Source organism: Fusarium tjaetaba (genome assembly GCF_013396195.1).
Source record: "Fusarium tjaetaba strain NRRL 66243 chromosome Unknown NRRL66243_c0000025, whole genome shotgun sequence".
NCBI lineage: Eukaryota > Fungi > Ascomycota > Sordariomycetes > Hypocreales > Nectriaceae > Fusarium > Fusarium tjaetaba.
The window spans coordinates 126,690-145,514 of NW_023501221.1; the positions used below are offsets into that span (position 1 = coordinate 126,690).

The window sequence follows — 18,825 nt, forward strand, 5'->3', positions numbered from 1 at the left end:
AGCAGTTGGCCAAAGTGCGACGCGAGGGGCTTCTCGTGCTAAATTTGGCTCGTCTTATCCAATCGGATGTGGAGATTGCCGAGCCTCAAAGGCTTACCCTGCACCTCAGAAGTCAGCCATCGCAGGGATCCTGATCCTCCATGTTACGATGGTTGGGCTGGGTTTGAGGTAGATAAATGCCCACATTTCCTGATTCCTGGGCATTGTTGCTCAATCAGATCTAACAGGGCAGAATTGCCCAGCTGCCGCGATGCATTCTTCGTGGTTCTCGTATCCTATCACTAGACCGTATCCGTTCCGATGGTTTACTCCGGTGGCTATCGGGGGCGGCTTGGTGTTGATGGTTCTATTCACTATCATCAATCTCGCGTCGAGTGCATTTTATCTCAAGCCAATCTTTACTGATGATCCCAATGGGACAACTACCCAGTCAATTCGGCAAGTATCAAAGTCTTCTGCACTTACTGGCATTAAACTAATCTCATGCAGATGGTTCATGAAAGCACCATTGAACTGGGATAATAACATGAAAGTCAAATGCCAACCCAAGATATTATCTGTCGGTGACCGTGTTTTCTCCACCAACCTTGGTTTCCAATACTCCGTCAAGGCTCTCACATCATCAGACGATGACCCCGACTTTCGAAAGACATATCCCTCCATTGCATATTTGAATAATATCCTCGAAGACTGCTACCTCACAAAAGTCGACATCAACCTTCGAAAATCAGATGCTAGAGCTTCAAACAGCTGGTGGCTCTCCTGGATCACGACCTTCACTGATTCTACAGCCTCTTGCAATGTCATGACTAGTGAGGGTCTAGTGAACATTACCCTTGGTGTTGAATACACTGGTCAGAGTGATCATCTATATGATTATGTTATTGAAGATGACTATAAGACTCATGCAAGTACCTGGTGGGGAACAAGATTGCTGAATATTTATTTTACCGGCATTCTGTCAACTATGTCGCAAACTCAAGATCTGGGAGATGATTCGTATTGGATGACGGGAGGGATCACGTTCACGACGAATCCGACTATCAAAGAGTAAGAAAATCCTCAAGAAGAGTATCCTCAGCTACTGACAAGATTTAGCATTCGTGATCCGAAATTATTCAGCCTCGCTGGATGGTTTCTTTCCTCTGATGGGTTCATCCAAAACGAACGTGGGTTTCTTCTCCCTACTAACGCTTTTCTATACTTACGACCCGCAGCTCTAAACGACACATCTTTCATCAAGACTGATCCAAAGGTAAGTTCACATTAGCAACTGAACATCCAATACTAACATTCCCCAGAATCAATTTGTCCCAGTTGTTTGGGAAAGTCTACACTACACAAGAATTCTCCACTCCCTCATCGCCGTTGACCTCGGAAACAAAAACGCGCCCAATCTGCTTCTGGATGAAAAGAATCTTCGATATGCCATCCTTCCACCAGATGATCCAAATCGCAAAAATGGTTCTTTTCTAAACGGCTCATCATTAACGGGTCAAGCTACACGCTATGCCCAAATCCCAAAACCAGGAGCACCAGTTCCACCGACGGAAAAGGACCTTGTTCTTCTAAACGAAACTTACGATATGTTTGCCAGTAAAATGGGCCCACTGGGCAGCAAAAATGCTACGATAGTCTCGCAGTATCTCTGCTCTGTGCCGCAGAGTAAGAGTCCGGGTGTTATGCTTTTAGCGATCCTTCTTGCAGACCTCGTGTTTCTGCAAGCGGCGTGGGTGATTTATAATTGGATTGCTGGAAGCATGTTGTCATCTTCACAGATGCAGACGTGCCAAGGCTGTATTGGAGGTCCTGTTCAAGTTGCTGAGAAGAATGGGTTTCTGAATGATAGGAAGGCCACGGCGACTTCGGGGAGCTATGTGAGTGTCAGTGCTGATGAAGGGGCTGGTAGTAGTTTGTTGGTCAGGGAGGCTAAGTGATGGGAACGACGTAGATGATAATGATGATAGAAGACTCTAAGTATAATTCTAAAAAGTACTTCTTTTAATCTACTGAAGACTTCTACCTCGGCACGCCAAGCTTTGAGAGACCTGTAGCTGGTCCAATTCTGATCCAGTTATCGATCTCGTCTTGCGTTGCAACAGCGATAACGCCCATCATGCCAATAGCATTTGCCCCAGCCTCTTTGTTTACAGCTGCTCTTCGCCTGGGAAGTACTATCATCCATTTCTGTGTGAGCAAGAAATTGTGCGGCACTGCAGCGTCGGGAGGCACGCTATCAGCATTTTCGGATTGTCCATGACCAACTTCTGTAGCCTTGCTGATGAGATCATTGTATATGGTGACCAAGTCACCTACGACGGGCTTTGAGTGTCCAAAGCGATGATAGAACCACCGAAATGGCACTTCGGGCTCTTCTGTATCATCGGAATCGAGAAAAGACGCGAAGCTATCTTTCGGCTTGGGAATCAGCTGCATGTGCTTGTGCAGTCGACTGCATCCTCCATCTCGCCCACAGTTGAAGAACGCAACATAGTCTTCACCCATCGTGCTCAAAACTCTCCATGCAGCTGTCAGATCATCCCTGTTCAAAGGCTCGTATTGCCTCTGGTAGCCGTTTGAAGTCAGAAGCATTAGATGAGGACTGGCGAAGCAGAATTTGTTGGCGACCAGGACATGCGTTCTTCCAATGTCGCAGATCTCGTAACCTGCGGTGTTGATGTCGCTCCCGTCTCGCTTCTGCTGAGGCGATTCGTTGTCCTCTTGTGTTTGTGCTCCAGCTGTTTGAATGGTCGGTTTCTTCCACAGAGCAGAAGTAAGAAGGAACTGAAACTGCGGTCAAAGATTGTCAGTATGGCGCGCAAGGTCGTGCAGTCAATAGCGCGATATCTTTAACTCGCGATCCAAATATTCTATGAGCTTTTGTTCCCGGTCATAAAACACCAGTCCTGCTTCGACAAGGCTGTCGAACTTGGCCTTGATGAGTAATTTGTCCATCTTTTGGTGTTTGAGGGCGCTGACAGTTCTAACCATGAACGAACCAGAAATCCTTGTTGCGAAAGCGTTGCGATCAATGCACCGGGTTATATTTACACCGAGCTCATATTGCATGTCACTGCCGTCATCATCACGGCTCATCATTCGATCTAGGATTCATTGTTGAATTGCATTCGTGAGTGATTCTACAAATACCAAACGCTTAGGGGAAAGAACCTCTTTTTGCAACCCCAAAGGCCTAGCGAGCCGAGATGTCGACCTTTCGGGTGCACCGGAACTAATTCACTTTACGTCAGTCTATGCGATTTCTTCGCTCTGGATACGCAACAATACAATTTCGTGACTGCTAATTGGCATTTATGGATCTATTTCACAGAAGAATGTTGTCTTTTTCAGTATCTGCGATTTGGTTGTAGTGAGGGATATTGGACAGAAAAGCTATGTAATTGTGTAGATTGAAAGCCCGTATTTGCCGGCGTTTCGCATGAGATGCTAACAGTAACGTTCAATCGTTTTTGACTACCTACCCAGAACCTTACGGTACGCGTTATGACTTTCGCGTCTCAAAAGCCACCAACCTATTTTAAGTTCACGCCATACCGACCACCTCTTCCCCTCATCGTCATCATGTCCGAATATTCGACGTCTATTTACTGCCCCATCTGCGGCGGTCCAACATCCAGTCACTCAACCGAGCCAGCCATTGATTATCTGTCTGAGCCCAGCATCGACTCTGATGACGACAGGGGCTGGTTGGGCAAAGTCAAGCTTATCACACAGAACCGCAAGTCAGGAAGGTAAGCAGCCCTGGTGCCACACTGCAAGTACCTGCGATCTAATGAGCCTAGCGTTTTCATTGTGCCTCGTGCCGAGCAGGAGGAGGCGAACGACTTCAATGTTGATTTTCTGGAGAACAATAGGATAGTTCGCAAAGATGTGAACATGATGACGGTGTAAGTTTCATATACAAAGAGACGGTAACATACTGATCTCCGAAGATATAAACTCGGAAGTGGAGACCCCTTAGTGTTTCCTTTCCATGCAGACTGTTACGAACTTCTCGGAAAGGTCGTCAAGCCGCAAAAGGTTGACAACGCGGCCTTTTACCGAGTTCTGAAATCTCATCTTCCATCCCCGTACCGGCTACCAAATGCCTTGGACTTTAACTATGGCAAATTGAAGAGATATCAGAGCGATGAGTGGGAGACTGCCCCCGGGATAGAGTATGCTGTCGCATCGCCAGTTTCCATCGAGAACGTCACCTCCATTATCGAGAAGGTTTTGAGGAAAGCTAACAAGTCCAATGTACAAGACTTTCAATCCGACGTACCAGCTGGGCCATCTTCTGATCGCGGTCGTTCCCAAGACGCGCAGGCTGGCCCGCATCAGTCCTACAGAACTGCCCCATACTACAATGAACAGGGACGAAGGTCGCGAGATGAGAACCACCAAGCAGCGTCGCACACAAACCACCCAGGTCCACAACGAAACCAGCGAAAGAGGCAGAATCGGCAGAATGGACTAAACAGATATTCCGTGCCAGGGATATTCCTGACACGGAATGGGAAAGGAAATTTACCAGGGAATTCGCCTGGATACGCGAGTTTCTTCCACCCAAGGAGGAGATTGAGCGGCGCCATGTTGATAGGTTCTTGTTTTGCGAGGCCATCTTTGACCTAGGCGGTGGTCGCGGATTCAATACTCCTGACTACCGAGATACGCTGCGGGGCTTGCACAATCGTCGCCGCATCTGGCAATTATGTTCGACGATAGTCGTGGAGTATATACTTCACTCCCAACCGCACAACGCACAAAGGTCCGAAGCGAGCTCTTCACCCGAGACCACGAGATCCACGACGGCCAGCTCAGTACCTACGAGCATGCCCTCCATGGACTTCTTCAGAAGGCCTATAAAAGGTAGCAAACCTTGGCCCTGTGAGCCCAACGAGCTGAGAAGCAGGTCTCCTATCGAAGCCTCTTCCATAGAGACCCTGACTCTTGCCGCTCGCGATAGCGATCTGAACAATGCCGTCCGTATCGGGGTCGACGCAAATATGCAACGTTTCGAGATTCACTTTGAAGAAAATGGACGAAAATGGAGTCACTGCATTGGTCCTCGTAGCAGGGCTATGCAGTACCTCTACTTCGACAAGTCGTCGGCCGTCCCTGACAGGATCATACAATGCTATGTGACCATGAAGCACAACATCCCCGTCGGTTTACGTCTTTTCAGCACCAAAGGTCAAGTGATCACAGCTGGAAAGCCTGGGAATGACGAGATAGCGTATCCGAGGGAAGAAGATGAGGAAGGGGGCTGGCTGACTGGAACATTCTGCCAGTGGTCGGATCGCGATTCTCCGGGCGCCAAGCTGGCTTCTTTCGGCGTTTATTTCGCTCATGACTAGCATTTTATATGAGCGGCCGAGAGGATACTGAAGGGCACTTACCTTCGGTGGTACGGAGGAATCAGGATTAAGTAGTGTCATATCCTCCACTGGTTACTTGGGAACAAAGTTCATTGAGCTAGGGATACTCGGGCGGGAACTCATCATTGTACTGGATAACACCAATCTCCATTGTCCATTTCTCTTGCTCTATCGTATTTACCATGTTCGAACGCTCTGTACGCCTATCTTAAGAATATCAGTGTCATTCCAGCGCCACATCGGCTTGAATTTGTGGATCATATCCCTAAAAATCATCGCCCTAAAAGGCATAGCGGTGCCCCTGCCACTAGCCATAAACAGTCTCCCTGGCAATTTAACTGCCGTATTAACTTTGCTGCTCCCCCTGAGAAATTAAATGGTAAACAATACTGACCATTGCAACTTCACACCCTCAATCTCAGTACATCACGTGTCATGGGCGGATATACTGTCGAATGCGCATTGTGCTGTGCGTCCATTTATGACAAACATCGGGAAAATCAATTCCCTTCGCGTGATGTAGGCAATGGCAGAGACTCGGGACACGATATCGATAAATCATGGATGGGGGAATTCATGATCATTGCTCGAGACCCCGAAACACAAGAGTAAGAGTCAAAGTTCCAATCTCCTATGATTTCTGTTGGTCTAATACTAGTAGGACTTTTATAATTGAGAAAGCGCGGCATCATCGAGACAACATCTTTGATGTCAGTGATGATGAAGAAGTTGCTAATCAGGGCGAGGCATTCGACTCCGGACTTGTGACCGTGTAAGCATTCCATCACCGACACCAGCGAACACCTGATTCTGATCCACGTCAAGTTACTACTGCGAAGGGCCTCAAGCATTTGCAGCCCCATTTCACGTCGATTGCTACAAGGTGCTAGCGGACGCTTATGAACCGCGAGATATCGATCTCGCAACTCTTTATGACACCCTTGAAAGCCTCTGCCCTCGTGATGACAGCGTCTATCGCAGTCACCTGGATTTCGACTACGACAAGCCAAGCCACAAGGTGGCCTTTACCGCCTATGATTTCTCGTTCGCATCTCCAAACCGCGTTTCTGATGATGACATATCTGTGGGGGGCGAGCTTAAAAGAAACTCGCGAAGATCTGGATCAAGTACTCCACACATACTCAATGGCGAAAGGTTGACTCCTACAAGAATCTACGATGATATGCCATGGGCAAAGTACATTCTTCACGTCAAAACGCACAAGCTGACAATGGATATGGCCCTATACTACAAGAATCTAGTCGCTCTCGGCAACGGCCGCCTAAAGGAGGGGGACTTCTCACTTCCAGTCAGGATGCATCTCCAGAACCGATGTCGACTCTGGGGTGTATGTACTCGACTTTTGGAGGAGTGCTCTACAAACGGCTACTCGGCCAACAAGACGAAGACGAAGACAAAGAAGCAGGAGCCTTTAATTAAATATACTAAGAAGACTGACGAGATTCTCAATGGCGCTATTCAGAGTCCCATGCCACTGTTGACATTCCCGCCCTGCTCCAGAACAATCTATGACAGCGTCAGCCTCATGGAGGAGATGAAAGATCTCGAGAAAGCAGAGCCTGTGATTAGAGTCTATTGGGGTGCCAGCAAGCAACTTGTTGGTATTGGAATTTACGATCCCGTAACAGACACGGCCAGGACCTTGGGATCAAAGAGTTTATTTCGCAGGACCCAAGATGCACAGATCCCCCCAGATAATTGGCTAGCAGCGATTTTCATCGTGACGAAGGAAGTGCCTCAAAAGATACCCAAGGTCTGGCGACGGGTGATTGTAGGGATTAAGTTTGTGTTCTTGTACGACGATTTTGTCTCGTTCGGTGAACCTGTGGGGGACGTCCGAGTTCTCGTTCCCAAGCCATGGCATACTGTGGTTGGCATTGGCGCTACGTGGAAAGAGGGAAGAGGACTGGAAAGCCTGGTTCTTCTGCAACAGGATCAAGAAAAGGTGCCCAAGTCTGCCCATTGCCGGGTCGGGATGGAATACCCTGATGATCTAGAGGGACTAGAAGTGTCAAAGGTATTTCGACCCGATCCCAGAATCGCAAACTTCCTCTGGAGAGGCTGGATCCCCTGCCGCCCCGGAATCTGGCCTACTTACCCAGTGCGACTAGATCCGTTGATGCCAATGCCTGTAGAGACACTGATGCTCACCAAGCCGCTCACTGATGAGGACTACAACTTCGTTCTTGGAGTGGATGCTCAGTTTCGCGGGTTCGAAGTCCTCTTTGAATATAAGGACAAAACAAAAACAGTTCGGCGATCTATCGGCCTTGCCACTGCCATGCACTACTTCGTCATGGATAGCGATGAGCAGATCACGAAATGCTACATCACTGGGAAGGACAAAATAGAGGGCATACGCCTCGTAACGGATAAAACAAAACATTTCATTGTTGGAAGACCTGGACCAGAAGAGATGGGCCTTGCCAAACAAGGGTTAAGTATGGAGTCTATCGAGGGTTTTCACTGCCGATGGTCTGACGACCGAAACACCTCACTAACGTCCCTTGGCGTCTTGACGCTCGAGTTTAGTTCCGTGAATCTAGCAGAAGAGCGCGAGGATAAGGATCAGGATAACATTCTGGGGCATTACTGGGTCCCCGAGCGCCCACAGACAAGATTCCCAATCGAGGAATCGGGGCAGATCCATGGCAGGACACCGATGATCGAAAGACTGCGCTATCCAGGCGTTGGGCTGCCGAGTCGACAGGCAGTTGTGACGTGGCTCGACTGCTCAAAACCACTCGAAACTATCTCCATCACGATGTGTCACAGCACGACGACAAAGCTGCTCATGATGACTTCAATGGTGTTTAAGTACGCCGAGGGCCATGAACCAATGTACTTCGGACCATTCCCCATAGACTCACCAGAGCACGAGAAAGGTGTCAAGAAGCAAGACCGGTGCGCTTGTATACATGGAGGTTCTTTCGAACAAGAGATCGAAGATATACCTCACTATGAGCCAGATAAATGGCGCGTTTACGGCGGTTACTTGAAGGCTCTTCGTGTATGGGAAACAGAAATAGGCGTCCTGACCGGTCTGCAGTTCGTGGCTCAAGAATCCGAGAGTCAGAAGTGGGGGTTCTGTGATGGAGAGTATAGCCATGAGCTGGACCTCCAGAGCAAGGAGGGGATGACCTGGGGGATCAAGTTCTTCTTAGACTCGAATGGGAGAAATCATGTTAGCGAGGATATCGTGGTTGTGGCTGTTCAGCGGATCAAGGTACCAAAGAATGGGGATAATCCTCAGAGGCTCCCATACAAGAAATCAAGGTATATTATGCATTTCTTATACAATCATAGTCGGGCCGTAAGCTAACCTCAACTGGCTCTAGATATATGTAGAAGCATCGAGTATGGGTCCGACTTGGGCGGGAGGTCCGTCAGATTAAGCCTAAGACAATATGTGCCGAATGGGCGCATTGAGTTGGAAGTCTTGGTTATGTGGAAAATCCCATAATGATCGACCCCTTTTCGAGAGGTGTCCGCATCTGGCGTCGGTCTTTGCGAGTCTATTCACTGAAACGAGACCACTTGCTTTTTTCTTTTGCAGCATTTTTAGCGACTGTACTGTTATTGTGAAGGTCTTGGTCTGGCATTAAAGTTATAATTAATTCTATATATATGGGTCGTCGACGACGAGTATGTTTGATCTATTATTTTCCCAGTCTTGAACGGCCGCTGAACCCAACACTGAAGCTCTCTTTGGCAGCAAAGATCGCTTAGTGAGAAGCGACACGAGGGCTGAAAAAGTAGCCAAATTATGTTGATCGCACCCAGCGCTCAACAAGAGCCTGGATCTGATCACTGTTCTTCTCCATGAACATCATATGTCCATTACCGTGGATGCCAACCTCACCAAGCTCAATGTGCTTAGTCTTGGAGCAACCAGCCTGCTTAAGGTAGCGAGCAATGCAGTAGTCGTAGGGCATGTGATAAGAAGCCTCAGAGGTGATGAGGAGGATGGGCTTCTTGGCAAGGTTGACAAGACGGCGAGGGGCAGGCTTCTTGGCTTGGAGGATACACTCGACAAAGTCCTCGCCACGGCTGGGCTGGACCTCTTGGACGAGATCGGTGGAGGGGTCGGTGACGGCAGGGCTGTAGACGAGGGGAATGTCAGTCAGACCATAGGCGCGAGAGGCCTTGGTGCTGAAGACGGCGTCTCGGAAGGGAGGACCAGAGGGCTCAAGAAGGATGAGGCCCTTGGTGAGCTTGGGGCGGGCATCAGCGACAAGAATGGGCATCATACCACCTTGGCTGTGACCAAGAAGGATGACAGGCTTGCCAATCTTGTCAAGTAGGGCAGCACCAGCAGCCTGGACGGTCTCCTGCTGGTATGTGGCATTGTTGATGAACTGGACGTTGGAAGCATAGAAGGCGTCAAAGACAGGGTCTCCTCGCTTGCCGGTACCAGGCCACTGGGTGTGCTTCTGAGACTGGGGCCACAGGTTGAACTCCTGCACGGCAGTGAAGCGCTGCTCGATGATCTGGGCCGAGTATGTGGAGGGCTTGGTAGCGCCGGCGAGGGGCGCCCATGCCGATCGTCCTCGGAAGGTCTGATCGACGATATAAACTTCGTAGCCCTGGTTGATGAACTGGCTCGCCCAACCACGGCCTCCGTCAGGCTTATTTAGGAAATTCTATGTCTGTGTGTCAGCCGAGGTCGTATCGTAACACTGATTGATCAATGGGACTTACGGTTCCTGTTTGGGCCTGTCCGTGGATGAATACGAGAGGCGTAGACTTGTATGGTCCCTTGGTAGGGACAAGTCTCTCCACGTACATCTGATCACGGAAGATCTCTCCGCCTGCACCATCATCTACATAACCTCCACCGACCATGAAGTACGTGCGAATAGCAGGGACTTCACCCTGGCTTCCATAGCTCGCAGCGAGACATTGTGTGAATGTCGCGGTAGCAGCGACTAGGAGGGAGGTGAAACGCATGGTGGGCAGATGAGATGAGAGAGATGGGATGGGTGGATGGATGGATGGGGAAGGAGATGCAGCGCGGATGCAGGAAGAACAAAAAAGAAAAGAAGGAAAAGAAAGAGTCACAGATATACTGCATCATGCAGGGGGTTTACACTGCGGAATTGAAGTTGCTCAAGGTCAAGGCCTCCCGGCTAGTGAGCTACACTAGACAGGATCGTCATCCTCATTTTCCATTTCGGATGTGACAGACTGAACTCTAGACTTTTAGGCCCCTGCTACGGCGCTGTAGCTAAAGTTGCAGCTCGTATCATCCGCATCCCAGGAACCCGCGTGATATCCCTGCAACGAGAAAATGGCGCATGAGGGGGAACAACCGACAAACGGCCCAATTGCCCGATGGACGGTGTCAAGCGAGATTTTGAGGGAGTCAGTTGACATCGTCTAGAATATTGATTAAATAAGTTTATTAATACTACAGCTTGCAAATGTCATTCCGTAACTAGCCCATACGGATAGTTTAATTCTCCCCGTTGAAGGAAAACGGCCCGTTCTAGCGCTGGTACCCAAAATGAAGAGAACAAACCTAACGCCACGATAAACCAAGCTAGGGACTAAAACTGACAAGTCCAGAAGCATATCGTCAGTAAACTCAAGTTAAACCAACACACGCAAAAAACAAGCGTAATTAACGGGGAACGCTCCCGCTGGGATGCAAGTGGCGGAAAGCTGAAAAGAAGCAAAGCAGGTAACAGGAAGCGTTTCATCAAACCATTCACAGATGTCGTAGTAATAAAAAGATATGTGATCTGCGCCCATCCCCCGGCTGCGAGAATCTCCCTCGTTCTCGTTTCTTTTCTTTCCGTTTTCGCAGTGTAACTCGACACGATGGAGGATCCTACGCTGTTCATTCACTGGTTCTTTAGCTGCTTGTCACTCCTGATCATGGGGGTGCGGCTGATATGGAGAAAGGTCGCCAAGCAGAAGTTTGTGCTCGGCGATTACCTCACAATGGGCGCCATTCTATGCTGTGCTGTGAGATTGGCGCTCATTCATGTCGTTCTCACTTGGGGAACGAATAATATTAAACCGAGTCTTCGGGCGAAGATGGTTTTTACGGATGAGGTTATTTATCGGCGGGAGATTGGGAGTAAATTCGCCATTACCAATCGAGTCTTTTACAATTCTTTGTTAGTGTTCCTTCTGACTCGGCTCGAGTCGTGCTGACGCTTTTTAGCCTTTGGTTACAGAAGCTTGTGCTTCTCGATGTTTACCGACGATTACTCCTCAACTTGCGATATCAGAAGACGATTATGTATTCTTTTCTTCTCGTTTTCTTCGGCACTTACGTCGCTGTCCAAGTCACGACCTTCAGCGAGTGCGTGCCATTTCATTTGTACTGGCAGGTCGTTCCAGATCCTGGAACGTGCTCCAAGGCCCAACTGCAACTCATCGTCGTTGGAGTTCTCAACATCGTCACTGACGTGATGCTTCTCGCTGTCCCGATTCCGTTATTCTTTTCGCTCAAGACGTCCTGGAAGCGCAAACTCAAGCTTTACGTACTCTTCACTCTTGGTATCTTTATCGTCGCTATTACTGTCATCCGATTGCCGATTAACGCCATGAACAAAGACAGCCAGGTGAATCGTACAACATGGGCCAGCACCGAGCTCCTCACCGCGACAATCGTCGTGAATGCACCGACTCTATATGGATTCTGGAATAAGAAGAAACAGGGCACTGGATACGTTTATTCTCATTCGCAATCCAACGGAACTGGGATGAGGAGTAGGAAGAACACGAGGGTAACTGATACACTTGGAGACGATCCTACGACAGAAACATACGCTCTCGGTACTGTCCGTCACAGTCGCCAGCCTTCTGAGGGTATTCTACGGACTCAAGAAATTACTGTCACGGAATACATCGACTCCCGAAAGAATTCCAAGGGCACGGGTTCACGGACGGATGAGACGGAGGTTGCGTCGAATTCGAGCCAACTGAGCATCCTACGGGATCAAAAATAGCCTATCTGCGTTGTAATAATAATAAGTTCCATTATTTTCCTCCACAATAATGTATTTTCCGAGTACTCTTGATCGCGAGGGACAAAGCTTGGCTTTCGCACAATCGTGCACCTCCAATTTCCATTCGGCGACGGTTGACCCGATTGAAGGATCACCCCCCAACTTCCACGACAGGGATCGACAAGGCCAAGAAAAGATGACCTTCCAGAAAACGAGTGGGATCAGCGCTCACCAAGGAACCGGTTCGCCTAACGCTGCATTGGTCAGCGGAACCGTCGGAAAAGGTAGCGGAAATTTGTAGGTACCATTTCCCCTGTGAAGTGCATCCGTACGCCGACTCCAATGAATCCTGTGACAATTCATCCCAATTCGATTGGCGAGGTTGCATTTTCCGTCTGCCCACTTCCCGCCCTCAATGCTACTGTGCTCGTGCGAGTGACCCGAAAACGGTCGTTAAAACACATGGCCTTTGCGTTACTTACAATATCACTTGTTTGTGCCCTGAACTCTAAATCGCACGAGGGCAGTTCTTGCGTTGGAAATACCGGGCACCTGGATAGCAATCCTGGGCTTCTGTCGCTGGGAGGCACAGAACAGCGAGGCGAATCCAGAACTCCGGGTGTCAGGGATTTGGTATCAAGGATCAGTTACAATGCATGCAGGTCCGTGGCGGCCACCCAAATGCAGCTCGTTTCCCGTACCGCGTCCCTGGGATTACGTATTCCTGGCATCTGCCGAGCTGCTGTCACCCCTTTACAATTATCTGAGAACTCTACGGAGTGTTGGGTCCCTGCTGATAACACAGAGATTATGATGAAATCGTTCGATGTTCTAGCAAATAACCTTAGGCTGCACGCTACACTCAATCAAGCAGAAGCGCGTTCAGCCCAACGCCGCGATGTGGACCTGGACTGCCGGGATTCGTACTTGGACCACTGATGGGTCTGACCCCTTTGCAATTTGGGTTTAACTCGCCTGTAGGGTTATTTCGATGTTGTAGCCGGAGCGGATTCAGGTCCGCGGCCGAAGCTCGACTGAGGTGTTCTGAAATTCAGCATCATCAAGATGCCAAACTTTCTACGCATCGCACCTTCTGTTCTCGAATTTGAGGTTACATGAGTTTTGATCTATTCTTAGGGATCGCAATGCCAGTCCGCAATGTCAACATGCTCTAGTTTATGCCTTGGTCGATAATTCTCGACGAGCCACTGTCAGTATAAACCGGGGACCTGATCTAGTTCACCTGAATCGTTTAGACCTTATCTCGGCAACGGGAGAGTGACGCATGCCCGTAGACTGCCAAGTGCCTCCCGGCAAGGCCAGCGCGCGTAACTCGGTTACTGGGGCTGTATCCTCCGGGGACCTCACCTCCTCACCCGTACCGTAATGTAGACTTACCTGACGCCACGCCGTAGTTAGTGACTCCGGCATCGATACGAACATGCACCTAGTCGATATCAACGGTCATATCTAGTCGACTTGGAGGGCATCTGTTGTGTTATCGACAGGATGAAGGGGCTGCGATAATTTCAGATAGGAGACAGCTTGACACTTCTTACCCTGCAGTATCGACTCGGTGGATAAGAGAATAACGGAACCGTGGATAAACAACCCTATAATGGTAGGTTTTGGTCACAGAGAACATCTAGCATATATTTCAGCATAGATCGATCTGCAGTCAGGGCTGATTTAAACTCTCAGTCACAAGCCTCAACTGCAAATCACACATCTAGCCTGCAACTTGGATATTATACGAAAATGCTTTACCAATTACGGCAGCGTAATCGCTCCAGCATTTCGATGGTATGTTCGAGCGAAAGCTTGGATGTGGCTGCACAATACTAACATAGCCACCCTCGACACAACTTCATGTTTCTCGATCCAGCTACCTTAAAATAAATTGCCAGGGCAATTGGCATTTTGAGTCTGTAAATCTCTTAATAATTGCTTCCCATTAAGACGCTCTGCCGATAAATATCAACACCAGGTTATTCTAAAACAATGTTGAATCTAAGAGCTTGAACTATCGCCACCAGAAATGACTGTCGGAGTTGCTGGCACTAAGGGAACTGGTGGCACCACTGGCGCCGCTCTTGTCCTCCTCCTCCTCTTTGCTACCAACCAAACTGCCAAAGCAGCTGAGACTATACCCGCCACAGCTGCAGGTAGACCAACACCAAGACCTATCTTGTTCTCTGATGACATGCCCCCAGACTTGCCTTCCGAAACCTCGGTGGGAGATGGTGCCTCCTCAGGCGATGCACTAGTCGATGCTGTTTCCGGTGCCGTTGATACAGGACTTCTATTAGTTGAGAAAGTATCTGATGCTGTCAGAATAGGTCGATTGAAAATGATCACTTCTGCGGTGGGCTGTACATCTGTGCACCAAACAAGTGAAGCAGAGATATCGTAGTATTTCCAGGTCTGACAGTATGGATTTCTGGCATCAGTACTATACATCGTTAGTCTCGATGTCGAAATCACTTTTTGGAAAGACCTTTTGCCAACAACTCGTCCCAGCACTGAGGCTTTCTTCATTGCACTGTCCTTGGCTAACTGCGGTATAGCCTAAACATACCGAGACGACGGTGCATGGCTCACTCCAACAACAACCAACTGCGGAATATGGTCCATTGTATAGACATGCGCCTTTTCCAGGACACGTCCACGGGATTTCTAGTTATCTTATGAGAATAGTACATTAATGGAAAATGAGAGGAGTACTTGCCTGAGTCCGTATCTATAAAACCGCAGGTATTAGACTCTTCACTTTGGTTTAAGACGTCTAAAGCCGCTGGAGACGTGGTAGTTAAGAATGTAGAGTAAGTTGTTTCTGTCATATCGATGTATTATCGTTGTCGGTGAATCAAGACAAGCAAAGTCAGCTATTATATGGATAATGCTGAAAATGCACTGCCTCCACCTGTCTCACGTCGATCCGCAGCCTGCTTTTCAGCTGCCCCAAACTGGTTGGTGAACCCTCGCAAGACAGTGATTTTTTCTGGCCTCCGGGTCTCTTGATTGGCAGGTTATATTCGGATTTGCTGTTGAGGTTGCAGACTTGTAACTTTGGTGTTCTTGACATATCAACCTTGGCATTCCTGCGCAGTACTACAGTCACCTCTGAGCTTCATTTGAACCACTTTAATAATACTGCGGAGCACTAGATTATCCCCATATGGCTGGAGTGGTAACATTCGGTGGCTTATCGAACTTTGTCACACCTATCATTATCGATAACCTCAGATAGCTGTTTCTTGATGATGTTACTGATTCTAATTGACAGGGTCATACGATGCTGAGGAGACTAGGCTTCTAGGTATTCACCATCAATGTCTTGCGTTTATGGTTACTGTTCGCAGCTCGAAGTTCAAAAATCACGGAATACTAAACGAAAAACTAGAACTATCCAGGTTAAGATCAGTCCTCTCTCTCTTCCAGTAATTCAATAGCTTTAAAATAATACATATGCCCTTAATATGTTACACCGAATGTTCAGTCGGGATGGGTTAATATGCTTCTAAATATGGTAATTTTCTTCAATAAGCAGTTGTGACAGAAATACCGTCGTCTGTCAGGAGAAGAACTTTTACACAAACCATTTCTCTATTCAATGAGCTGGTCGTAGATCACAAGCCCCCGGTGTGGTCTCTGCAGAATCTGGGGCTTGCGGGTTCTTTTCTTGATGCTACCGTGAGCCAACCGTGATAGACGCCCTTCCCGTACGGAGTAGATCTCCCAGATATCGAAGTTGATATGAGACGAACCCGAACTGGAAGACCTCGGCTAATGAGGCCACGGCGATCTGACATCAATTTATCTCGAAACTGTAGCTTGCAAGCCCGTGCAAGTCGCAAAAGGATTAGTTGTTGACGATTTTCGGGCCGAACATCGGGGTTGCTGGGAAGTGAAGCTAGCAAACTTGATATCTGCCGTACATTCCAGTTCGGCCCGAACGCTGTCTCGCTGCCACCAGAAAATAGATCTGCTGGGCCAGACCGCGGGGTAAACCCTGGAGTGCTAATTAGAATTTCACGGGGCCCCAGACTATCGTGGAACCCCTTGCAAGTCGCCTATACTGTCTTTATTTTAAATTGCGTGGCATCCTCCTTTTATCTTACCGATTATTCATTGCAGCATTTCATACCGGGAAAGAACTTTATTGCGCAGATATTCTATCTATCAGATCTCCATCCAAGGCTACCCTTACCAAGTTAGTTCCTCGTCGTGTATCATGGAAAAAGATGATCATCATGGCAAGGCCAAGAATGTCGAAGACGCTGGAGGCAACAGCGCCGGAGTTCTTCTGTACGATGATCACGGAAATGTTCGAAACCTGCCAGTTCCATCGTCAGACCCCAACGATCCCCTCAACTTTGGGATCTGGCGACAGCGTCTCGTTCTCTTGGCCGTCTGCATGTATGGCATCGCTGGTTTCGGTGTTATCCAGTCTACACCCCTCTTCTTTGGGAACCTTATCGCCGAATACATGAAGGAAACGCGTGGTGTGAGTCAAAATGCCACCATGCTTTAGTAGTTACTCACAAATGGGCTCTAGACATTCCATCCCGACCGTATTGCAGACCTTGCTAGTTATCCCTCCCTCTGCATGGGCTTGGGAAACTTCTTCTTCGTTCCCCTGTCCATGGCACTCGGTCGCCGCTTCGCCTTCATCTTGAGCAACATAATCTTTGTGGCATCGATTATCTGGGCTGCCAAGTCACAGTCCTTTGAGTCTCATCTTGGAGCACGTTGTTTGCAGGGTCTCACTGCAGGTATCTCGGACTGTCTGGTATGTCTCGCTTCTTCTGTTGATCCACGCAAAAGCTCGAGGCTAATAGCTGGTAGCTACCGATTATCGTCCTCGACATGTCATTCCTATATAAGCGAAGCGCACGACTCACTGCTTATTGGGCGTTCACCGCCATCGGGTCTTCTATACTACTGATCCCCATTCCCTTTATCATTGAGAACTCGGGTGGCAATTGGAGACTCAACTATTGGTTCTGGTTAGCTTTTGCAGTCTTTGCAATGATACTCATCATCTTCTGCGTCCCCGAGACTCTTTTCAACCGTCGTGCTGCAGAGCTTAGCGGGAGAATCCATGCGACGGATGCATATGGTACTCATCGAACCTTTGCCTCGCCGCAAGCCGCCCGCGACGCTGGTTTTGACATTGAGGATGCTCAGTCAGAGAATCCCACAGAGCTCTCGTATAAGCGCCAGTTTGCACTTTTCACAGTTCAACCATCGCCTGTCGCCCGGTTCTTTGGTGCATACAAAGACATATTTCTTTGTATTCTTGTGCCAGGTACTCTTTGGGTCCTGCTGTTCAACAGTATGGTGTTTGGAGGTCTCGTGGTGCTGAGCTTGACTTATGCCCAGCGCCTTGAGATGCCGCCCTGGAACTTCTCCCCAGAAACCGTCGGAACGGTGCAAATTGGAGCGGCTATCGGGGCGCTCTTTGGTCTGGGATACGGCGAGCTAGCAGAACCCATCAGTCGCTACTTGACCAAGAGAAATGGCGGTGTTCGAGAGCCTGAGCATGTTCTTCCCAATTTCATTCTCCCGTCCATTTTCTGCTTTCTGGGCATGATAATCTATGGAATCGTGGCAGGGGATCCATCGAAGTATAGCTGGGTGGGCATGCATGCTGCTTTCGCCCTGTTCTACTTTGGCTTCTGTGCTATCTCGGCCGTGACTGGAGTTTGGCTTGGAGAATTGCTGCCGCACATGTCGGGACCTGCAATTGTTCTCACCTGTGGAGGAAGAAATGCCATTTCTTTTGGGTACAGTCATTCGTTCAATTCATGGATCAGCGCGATGGGTATCAGGGATACGTACATCTTGTTCGGGGGCATCCATTTTGCCTTGGGGTCTCTCGCAGTTCCTTTGTACTTTTTTAACGGTCGGATCCGTCGGGCTATGGAGAAGGTATCATCCCTCGGCACTTGTTGAGTTTCTTTTGGTTGATGGAGACTGTAGTTCCCAAGACCTAGTCAGCTATTCAGTGTCTTTGAGGTGCGATGGATCATTATTGGGTATATGGATCAAGTGGATAAAATTGTCACAAGATTTGCATACCCTGCACGCTTTTGGTGAAATTTGAAGTATTCGACCGTGAAATAAGAAAAGCTGCGCCCATATGCCTCTATTAATTGTTGCCTGCCCCGAGTAAGCTTTGCACTGGTACAGATACCGTTACTTCGGTGCCTGGATTGAGTTTTGCCCTGCATGATCTGATAAGCTCAGTCCAACCCAACGCCTTTGGGTGGTGACATTGGCAGAATCTGACAGAGGGGCACAGCAGATCAATAGCAGCGCAACAGACTACATTTTGGTAATACTTGTGAAAATTTGAGACAGAGTTGTATGCAATATTAATATCCACATAATTGACAACCCTTCGTTGGCAATATCTCTTCCGATGATCTCAAGCCTCAGGCATCAAATTCGTGATA

General features: G+C 48.6%; 8 protein-coding genes across 8 annotated transcripts; 6 read left to right on the plus strand and 2 right to left on the minus strand.

The window, feature by feature from the left end:
• Window positions 1–413: 413 nt before the first annotated feature.
• Window positions 414–1,937, plus strand: FTJAE_1306 (uncharacterized protein; the record flags this gene model as incomplete). The annotated part of the gene is made up of 5 exons (XM_037346163.1): window positions 414–442; window positions 490–1,050; window positions 1,099–1,169; window positions 1,218–1,255; window positions 1,302–1,937. 5 exons carry the CDS (start codon window positions 414–416, stop codon window positions 1,935–1,937), a joined length of 1,335 nt encoding a protein of 444 aa, XP_037211595.1.
• Window positions 1,938–2,019: 82 nt separating this feature from the next.
• FTJAE_1307 (5 5 P-1 P-4-tetraphosphate phosphorylase 2) lies at window positions 2,020–2,955 on the minus strand (the record flags this gene model as incomplete). Its single annotated transcript, XM_037346174.1, has 2 exons — window positions 2,020–2,784; window positions 2,902–2,955. The coding sequence occupies 2 exons, from the start codon at window positions 2,953–2,955 to the stop codon at window positions 2,020–2,022; spliced, it is 819 nt and encodes a 272-aa protein (XP_037211596.1).
• Window positions 2,956–3,582: 627 nt separating this feature from the next.
• On the plus strand, window positions 3,583–5,360 carry FTJAE_1308 (uncharacterized protein; the record flags this gene model as incomplete). The annotated part of the gene is made up of 4 exons (XM_037346185.1): window positions 3,583–3,752; window positions 3,804–3,908; window positions 3,954–4,385; window positions 4,433–5,360. 4 exons carry the CDS (start codon window positions 3,583–3,585, stop codon window positions 5,358–5,360), a joined length of 1,635 nt encoding a protein of 544 aa, XP_037211597.1.
• A 597-nt stretch (window positions 5,361–5,957) lies between these two features.
• On the plus strand, window positions 5,958–8,750 carry FTJAE_1309 (uncharacterized protein; the record flags this gene model as incomplete). The annotated part of the gene is made up of 4 exons (XM_037346196.1): window positions 5,958–5,989; window positions 6,043–6,153; window positions 6,207–8,678; window positions 8,741–8,750. 4 exons carry the CDS (start codon window positions 5,958–5,960, stop codon window positions 8,748–8,750), a joined length of 2,625 nt encoding a protein of 874 aa, XP_037211598.1.
• A 416-nt stretch (window positions 8,751–9,166) lies between these two features.
• On the minus strand, window positions 9,167–10,352 carry FTJAE_1310 (fusarubin cluster-esterase; the record flags this gene model as incomplete). The annotated part of the gene is made up of 2 exons (XM_037346208.1): window positions 9,167–10,045; window positions 10,104–10,352. 2 exons carry the CDS (start codon window positions 10,350–10,352, stop codon window positions 9,167–9,169), a joined length of 1,128 nt encoding a protein of 375 aa, XP_037211599.1.
• Window positions 10,353–11,225: 873 nt separating this feature from the next.
• Window positions 11,226–12,364, plus strand: FTJAE_1311 (PTH11-like integral membrane protein; the record flags this gene model as incomplete). The annotated part of the gene is made up of 2 exons (XM_037346219.1): window positions 11,226–11,527; window positions 11,575–12,364. 2 exons carry the CDS (start codon window positions 11,226–11,228, stop codon window positions 12,362–12,364), a joined length of 1,092 nt encoding a protein of 363 aa, XP_037211600.1.
• A 2,038-nt stretch (window positions 12,365–14,402) lies between these two features.
• On the plus strand, window positions 14,403–14,936 carry FTJAE_1312 (uncharacterized protein; the record flags this gene model as incomplete). Its single annotated transcript, XM_037346230.1, has 2 exons — window positions 14,403–14,776; window positions 14,831–14,936. The coding sequence occupies 2 exons, from the start codon at window positions 14,403–14,405 to the stop codon at window positions 14,934–14,936; spliced, it is 480 nt and encodes a 159-aa protein (XP_037211601.1).
• Window positions 14,937–16,598: 1,662 nt separating this feature from the next.
• Window positions 16,599–18,322, plus strand: FTJAE_1313 (major facilitator superfamily domain protein; the record flags this gene model as incomplete). Its single annotated transcript, XM_037346241.1, has 3 exons — window positions 16,599–16,871; window positions 16,923–17,156; window positions 17,213–18,322. 3 exons carry the CDS (start codon window positions 16,599–16,601, stop codon window positions 18,320–18,322), a joined length of 1,617 nt encoding a protein of 538 aa, XP_037211602.1.
• Between the last annotated feature and the right edge of the window lie 503 nt (window positions 18,323–18,825).